Source organism: Oncorhynchus kisutch, linkage group LG4 (assembly GCF_002021735.2).
Source record: "Oncorhynchus kisutch isolate 150728-3 linkage group LG4, Okis_V2, whole genome shotgun sequence".
NCBI classification, from domain to species: Eukaryota; Metazoa; Chordata; class Actinopteri; order Salmoniformes; family Salmonidae; genus Oncorhynchus; species Oncorhynchus kisutch.
Window position 1 is genome coordinate 71,227,263 of NC_034177.2, and position 8,320 is coordinate 71,235,582.

General features: G+C 44.4%; 1 protein-coding gene across 3 annotated transcripts in view; it reads left to right on the forward strand.

Moving 5' to 3' along the window:
* LOC109889942 (protocadherin-15-like) overlaps positions 1 to 7,884 on the forward strand; it is a 266,187-nt gene extending 258,303 nt beyond the window's left edge. The window contains exons 34-38 of one of the 3 annotated variants that reach the window (XM_031823571.1): positions 814 to 832; positions 1,578 to 1,610; positions 1,758 to 1,831; positions 3,448 to 3,556; positions 6,359 to 7,884. In XM_031823571.1, coding sequence (XP_031679431.1) covers positions 814 to 832; positions 1,578 to 1,610; positions 1,758 to 1,831; positions 3,448 to 3,556; positions 6,359 to 6,979 — 856 coding nt within the window. In that variant the 3' untranslated portion in view covers positions 6,980 to 7,884. Of the gene's footprint in view, positions 1 to 813; positions 833 to 1,577; positions 1,832 to 3,447; positions 3,557 to 6,358 lie in introns of all 3 variants that reach the window. The other 2 variants (XM_031823570.1, XM_031823572.1) reach the window with 2 other exon arrangements.
* The last annotated feature ends 436 nt before the right edge of the window (positions 7,885 to 8,320 follow it).

An 8,320-nucleotide genomic window follows, 5' to 3' on the forward strand; every position in this document is an offset into this window, starting at 1 on the left:
ATTCAAGGAAATAATAGGGATCTATATTAGCCTAATTGAGGTGTAGATAACATCACACATTCCAGCCTTCAAATTTGTAATGCAGCTGCATTGGATTTCTACTAATGTGACTCTCTGCATCCAATGGAAATGTCCGTGATAGGAAACACCAGGAGCCGCTTGTGGATTTGACAGCACTAACGCAGTTAGCCTAAACCTCCGTCACTGCCTAAACAAAATTTTAAAAAGCTATGAAAAAGCTTTGTCGGCGAATGCAGGTTACCACGCTAATGATTGAATCCTGGTCTAAATGAATCTGTTATGAGTTATATGGTGTGACATCCACAAAGCTAACCACAGTCAAAGGATGTTTGAACTTTTTACAATAACAAATCCATTTGATTTTTTTTTACATACATTTATATTTTACTAACAAATGCGTTCGAGAGACGATAGTGTGCCATAAAATTATTTTCCCAGTTTCTATTGGGAAGGTAATTGCTTCGATATGTCATCTTAAGTGTAGGGTTTGTTGTTATTTCCTATTTCTTTCTCCCCCACCTTTTATGGATCCAACTTTTCTTTTTATCTGCCAATCATTGTTATAATGGAAGAAAGAACATAACAAATAGATAACAAAAATGTTTCTGCATAATTTTTTTCATGAAAATTGAACCATTGGCTTGACACAGGAAATTGCACAGTAAGTAGCATTGAAATCACTTAACTGGTCAGCAGAATATATGCTTTTATATCAATGCCCTTAGAATGTTGATGTCACGTTGTACTCATTATTTGCACGATTTCTTTCCTCCTTTTTTCCATGACCTACAGGCGAGGATACGGAAGAAAGGTAGGCATCTTTCTTGTGAGGTATTTTTATGTTATGCATTGTGTGCCAAGTACATTTGTCCATGCTCACGGGAGCTTTATTCACCATCAGTCTTATCTACCACTCACCTGATGGAAGACACTGAATGAGATTTAGACGGGGTCATGGAGAGAGTTGTCTTATTACTTTAACATTAGCATCACAGTTTACATTTGGATCGAAAACTGCTGTTGCTGTAATTTCAAATCTGTCTGCTGTCAAGTGACGGATGAGCATTTGGGCCATTTTCTTTCTCTCTACTGGTGCATGGAAGTACTACTAGGAGCATAACCAATGATTAACTGGTACACTGTTTGACAACTTTTGACGTACCCTGAGTCCTACAAATCCTGCCCAGCATCAGAAGTGTCATGCATGCTCCCTTCATTTTCAATCTTGTTTGATAGCAGCTGTGAGTGTGCTTTATCTGTCATATCTCTCTTCTGGCTTCTTCTGTCTCTCAACTTTTCTATCATCTTTTTATCAACTATACCTTTTTTTCTATTTTCTATCTACTCTGTTCACTTTCTCTCTATTCTCCGTCACCTCTTCATCTCCTCCTTAAACCGTTGTTCGCTACCCTCTTCCAACTCCACTCTCCTCTCTCTATGGCCTTAAAAAGCTGTCATTCTTTATCCTGCTGTGTCTGTAGTTAAATATGAACTGTGAACTGGACACTCTGTCTCTGTTTCTCCTTATCCCTCCCTCTCCAACTAATCTATGGCAGCAACTGCTGAGGCCATCTCTGCTGAGACCTGAGGTAGAAACCTTACTGCTTCTGTCAAAGCTCCAGGATACTTCTGCTATGCACACACTGTGCTGTTCTGTACTGTGCTGTGTTTCTAGCTATGGTTTCTCATTTTTTCTCTCTATTGATGTATCTCTATGTGCTTCTCCTGAAATTCAGGAGCTCTCCATGGAGTCAGGCATCGACCCAGGCCAAGACTACTACAGGGACGAATACCAAAATTACGACCAGGGGTGAGTCCAATCCCCGCTGTCCCTCCCATATCTCATCAGTTTCACTCTGATCCAGGGAATTGAATTGATCTCCACTGGTTAATTGCTGAAAGTAATGCCATTAAGACTAGTTTACAAATGTATCATGAACTTACATTTCACAAGCCCCTGACACACACACACACACACACACACACACACACACACACACACACACACACACACACACACACACACACACACACACTGAGAGATCCTACCTCTAACTTCCTTCATATTGGATGCAAAGACACAAATGGTATCCATTAGTTCATCTGACTCTGGGGAAGTAGATAAAGGGCCTCATTGCCAAAATCCAGAACTATCCCTTTAAGTGTAACAGTGCATAAGACCCCTTCCAGTTATGCAGATCATCCCACTCCCACCAAATATGATCAATTGCCCAGCCTTGAGCGGAGCGTGGCACCTGAGAGCTTTGTAATGGTCTCCACCAGTAGAGAAGAGGGGAGCGTACTTTGGCTTGCGTGGTACACTGCAAATCGCCCATATGGTCCAGTGGAAAACGCTGGAATTTACAGCGATACGAACAGATGATGACCAAATGTTGTGCATTGGACTCTCGTGTCCCATGAGGGGTTCTTTAAAACACTCAGGGGAGTTAAGCTAGACAGAGGACAAGCTAAACCCCTACTTGAATCAAACTTTAGTCAACCGTGTGAAGTGGATCATCGACCACGGAACATATTTTAATTGCATGATCACGTAGGCCTCATCGACTCTGTGACTTACCCTCTCATCATCCATGAAAATTCTCATTGATGCTTAGTGTGTTTGTATGATGAAGCCCTTCCGTTGAGTCTTATAGTAATTGTGTTGTGAAGACTCTGTGGGACAGCAGGTCCCTAAAGCTTCTGCTGCTGAGGTTGCTATCACGATAACCCAGACTGCCTTTGATCCATTTCTATTTAAAGAGCAACTTAATAGCTGGGTTAAGCTCTTAATCCAGCAATCACTAGCTCTGGCGGCCTTCAGCTGCGACCCAGCGACCCCACGTGTTCAAAAGGTTTTCCATTTACCTGCTTCCTTCAGTTTTCACACAGATTCAATGGTGTAATGCAGCTTGCTTCTGGCACCCATGCCAAGTGGGTTGCAGATAGTACCACCAATTGGCACGCAATTTCAGCTCTGACATTGATGCTGATTGATGTTGGCCCCACACCGCACCTCATTTAGAGATTCAGTGTGGGGCTAATGCGGTTTCTGATATGGGTCTTTTAATTGTGCATCGCACAGTTTAGTCTTGTACAGATTCAATTATGCAGAAGATTAGTGTTGACCCCTTCTCTTATGCATGACCTTGGGAACTGTTGATTTAAGAATGTGTTATGGACATGTAACACAGTAAATGTGCAAATGTATTATTGTTAGAGCAAGTGCTTGAAATATCTCATGCACTAGCTATATAACACTGGAGGGTTGTGTGTGTTTGTGGCTCATGTCCCTAGGGGTGTAGGCAGAGGTTGTTAGTTACTGTCACCTCTCGAAAAATATTTCACAATACTGGCAAATAAATGATGGTTGAAACAGCCCTTTAAGCTGTTTCCCGTTTGCCTCTAAATGTTTGTTTTCTCTTCCAGGTATGACCTTCCTCAGTATGGCAGTCGCAGGAAGCTGATCTCTCCCATGTATGATGAGTATGGAGAGCTGATTATGGAGGATGACTACTACAGCCCACATGGGTCTGAGGTACTTATTTTACTATATGTAGCAGCACTTTGATATGATCAATAACTACCCACTATATAGCTACAATAATGCAATAACAGAGTTCCAATTTCAACTATATCATGTTGTCTGAACTATGTTGATGCTGAAAATCTTGTTTAATCACAAGTGATGTAACTATGGCAGGGGCGAGGCAGAGGGCGTGGAAGGGGTACTGGTCGAGGAGGCAAGAGGGTGGGATTTAGAGACCTTCCACCAGAGGATGAGATTGAGCAGGCAGAGCCAGTGGAGGGCGAGGAACCCCGTGAACCCTCCTCGGCTGCCAAGAGGCTGAAGTCCGTCATGAAGCTCAGCAAGCTCCTAGCGGCCAGTAAGAGTGGAGACCAGACTGTTCCAGCCGGAGAACCAGGCCCATCCCCCTGGAAGAAAGCCAAGATGTTCAAGATGTTTGGCGCCAAGAAGGACAAGGACTACGCCAAACTGATGTCGGCCCGTCGCATCGACAGCCAGGAGAGTCTGACAGGGGGACCTGCCGGTGATGGTCCGATAGACACCAAGTCCACCGCCAGGAGCCGGCTGGGCAAGGTAATGAAGCGCATCAAATTGAGCAACAGGCTGCAGGCAAGGAGGAAGTCTCAGGGAAGCATTAGTAGAAGCTCTGCCACAGGTAGCGAGAAGGATGAAGACGCCTCGCAAGCTGCCACCAGTGACGAAGAGAAGAAGTCCAAGGTGTCTATCAGCGTGACGGTGGAGAGCGAGCCGGAGGCGAGTGGGAGTGGCAGTGGGAGTGGGAAGGGTTCTGATGAGGATTCAGAGAGAAGCAGTGTGGCGCTTTCCACCGAGGACAAAGATTACCTGAAGGTGGATCTGGACCGAGACGATACCAATGAAAGCACTGTGGACTCAGAAGAGGAGCCAGAAGAGCACCCAGAGGATTCTGATGACGAGAGCAAATCCAAGTCAGAGGGTGACGAGACAGAGAAGGAATCTGTCACTGAAATGGAATCGGGGACAGAAAAAGAGTCTGATTCAGAGAAAGAGTCAGGCTCAGAGAAAACATCTGGGACAGAAAAGGAATCAGGATCAGAGAAAGGTTCTGATTCTGAGAAAGGTTCTGATTCTGAGAAAGAATCTGACTCTGAGAAAGAATCTGATTCTGAGAAAGAATCTGATAGTGGGAAAGAGTCAGGAACTGAAAAGTCAGGAACTGAATCCAGTACAGAGAAAGGATCTGGGACTGAGAAAGATTCAGAGGAAGTGTCTGAAGAGGATGAGGGGACTGGGGAGTCCAAAGAAAGTGGCTCCTCTGCCCGTTCTTCCAAGAAATCATCTGGCACTGCTGCTGAAAGGTCCAGTGGAGGGACACAAGCCAGCGTGAGGAGTAGTGCCTCTGGCATCAGTGGAAGTATGAGTAGCATTGGTAGCGTTGGTGGCAGTGGTAGCGTTGGTGGCAGTAGTAGCATTGGTGGGAGTAGTAGCGTTGGTGGCAGTGGTAGCGTTGGTGGCAGTGGTAGCATTGGTGGCAGTGGTAGCATTGGTGGCAGTAGTAGCGTCGGTGGCAGTAGTAGCGCCGGTGGCAGTGGTAGCGTCGGTGGCAGTGGTAGCATTGGTGGCAGTGGTAGCGGCTCAAGCAGTGCTGCCTCCCAGCCTGGTTCTTCCATAAGATCGTCACAAAGTGCTGGAGGCTCAGTGATGTCCAGGCCAGAAAGTGAGGGTGTCAGTGAAGAAGAGTACGGGTCGGGAAGCTCGGTGTACCACGGGGGCAGCCAGACCCAGCTCTCTGGATCAGAGGTCAGTGAGCCAGAGGACAACCAGATGACGGACCAGAGCTCCATGGCTGGCAGCGAGAGGAGCTCTACCAGCTCCAGGTCCACTGGAGGCAGCCGCAAGTCCATCCTGACCTGCAGTTCACAGGACACCATCAATGAGGAGAGTGAAGAGGAGGACGAAGGAGAATCTGAGGAGGAAGGCAGTACCGCCAATGAGAGAAAAGAGTCCGTGGAAGAGCTGAGTGACGGAGCAGCGTCCAGGAGGTCCAGCTTACTGTCTGCTGGAGAAGGGCCCAGCCGTAGTCCCGATGCTGGAACTCCCTACTGCTCAGACTCCAGCAACAGCCTGACAGAGGCCTCAGAGGAGACCTTCGGAGGACTCTCTCCCATCACAGAGGTGGACGAGGACGCCATTACACCATCTGAGAAATCTGACGCCAGTAGCCAGGGGTCAGCTGGTGGATCCCAGTTGGGAGCCACAGAGGAGACCTCCGATACCGATTCAGAGTCTGATGGGAACGCCACAGCCTTCTGAGGGACGAGTTGGTCAGCTGTGAAGTAAGATTGGCTGGAGTGGCCTCTCGCATGGGAGTGAAGATAATACTGTGTGCTTCCCCCTGAGTGCTTCATTCTCTCTACCGCTCTCTATCTCCTGGAAAATACTTATTGCATGGAAGTGGAATGGGTTGTTCTATCTTCAGTTTGAATTCTCTTTTCAATGGTGTTGAACCACTCTTTGTGGCATTTTTGTATTTTCTCTCCATCACACTTTTTGGTTGTGTTAGAAATGTTTCTTCAACCAATTGTACATTGTGTCTCTTTACTTATAGCCATATGATGACTAAAACGTAACACCGCAATGAACATGTTTACAGAGTTGTGTGTTTCCTATCCTGTTACTGTCATAGTTTTAAAATGACTTGTGCATTGATTGGCATAATTTTATCTATAATCTGTTTGGATGCATGATGTTTGCATATTTGGAAATACTATTTTATCTGTGCATTAACCTCCTCTTTCTCTCTCCATCTTTCTTTGCATCTTTTATTCTCAGCCTGGAGTGAGAAGGAAGCGGATCAAGCTGGTTGTGGACAGGGAGTATGAGACCAGCTCCACAGGAGAGGACAGTGCTCCTGAACCCCAGAGGAACCGCCTGTCTAACATCAACAGCCACGCTAACATCAACGGGAACGTCTACTTCGCCCAGAACGGGACCATTGTGCGGACCAGGAGGCCTAGCCACCCCAACAATCTCAAGGTGGGCTCCCCGGGCCGCTTGGGAAAACAGTTTAAAAAGTTGGACATGCTGACTGAGACTCAGGAAGAGAAGCTTCCTCTAAACAGCATAGGGGAACCAGGAACAGGAAATGGAACAGGTGCACTAACAGGCATTTCCTCAACCGTTGACATTAACCTCAACACCCGGCCGTCCAGCGGGTCCCTGGGGTCCATCATCACGGGCCTTGACAGTATTGGGTCCAAATCCAATATTGCCAAGGCCCTACATGACAGGAACAGCAGGAGTAACTGTTGTGTAGATGAGCAGGAGTCATGTGTGGACAACATGGCGTCTAAAGAAACGTTGACGTCCCACAGTGACCACACGCTGTCGGATGAGGAGGAGCTGTGGATGGGGCCTTGGAACAGCCTGCACATACCAATGACTAAATTATGACATATGGACTGCTGAGAGTTTATATTTTTCTGTTGACAAAGTTGACCCTGCATTTAATATGTTAAGATATGGGAGCAACAAATGATTGTATGCCTCTGCTGTATAAGCGCCAATCACTGTCCAAGACTAGCAGTGTGATTGCGCTAACGGTATTATTTCATTATTCTTATGAATGATGACTTTTGATATGGTGATGTTTAATGTGTCAAATACATATCCCTGATAGAGCTATTATACAATCGGTCAACTTGCTATGAAGCAATGCTTGTCTCAAAAAAAAATGTATGAAAAGTCATGAATGGTGATTGGCATTATCCATAAAATGGACCTCGAGGACATTTGTCTTGCTGGATGTTGCGCAATATGTTTTATAAGTATTTTCTGGATTTAGAGGTGAAGGATTTTTGGAGCCCACATACTTTATAATACAGATAAATATAATGAGGTTCATTAAGAAATGATATGTATTTTGCTAAAATTGCGTTTTATTTGTAAATAATGAAATATTCTGATTTGATTCTTTTGTGTTTGAATCATTTCCAATATTTTGAAGTCTTATCAGAAAGTTGATGGAATTATTGTTGTCTTTTATTATCAGAGTATGGGGGAACATTTGGACTTGTAACCAATGACATAGAAGTAATGCAAACATGTCTGTCAATATTTCAACAAAGAAATATGTTAATATTTTCATCATTTAAACTATATTGTTTTTCAACAGACATGTGTATCTACATGATGTGGTATTTTCAGTCCCTTAACAATTTGATGCAAAACCATTCTGTTTAAGAAATGTTCTAAATACATCAGGTCCCTGCAGATGGGGAAACACTACCAAATAATGTTTCAATCTCAACAATAAAGTTTTAACGTGCAATTATTTGGAGAACTGGCATGAATGAAGTAGCACAACATCCGCAGGTAACTCATGTCAAGACACAGGTATTGTGAAGAATGCTGTTTACAAAGGCCCAATATTGAACTCTGAGAAAGTACAATTTCAGTGACTTTTGCAAGGAAATGTGAAATTCATCCCTGCGGTTTTCATTCAGTACACTCAATATCAATAGTGTTTGCTGTTCTCATTAGCTTGTGATCTGAAAATAAGTTGGCGGTATTTGACAAACTTCCTAACCTAAAAGTATTTTTCTGAAGCATCCTCCTTATCATCTTGAATGACTTGGGATAGGCAATTGTATATGATATTAAATGCTAATCATCTTTCATAAGCTTGACTTTCTACCTAAAAGTCATCTGCCAATTTATCTTTGGACAATTGGAATTCCAGACAATAAAGAGATGAGGTAATGTGGAGAGAGGACAGAAGTGGAAACATTGAGA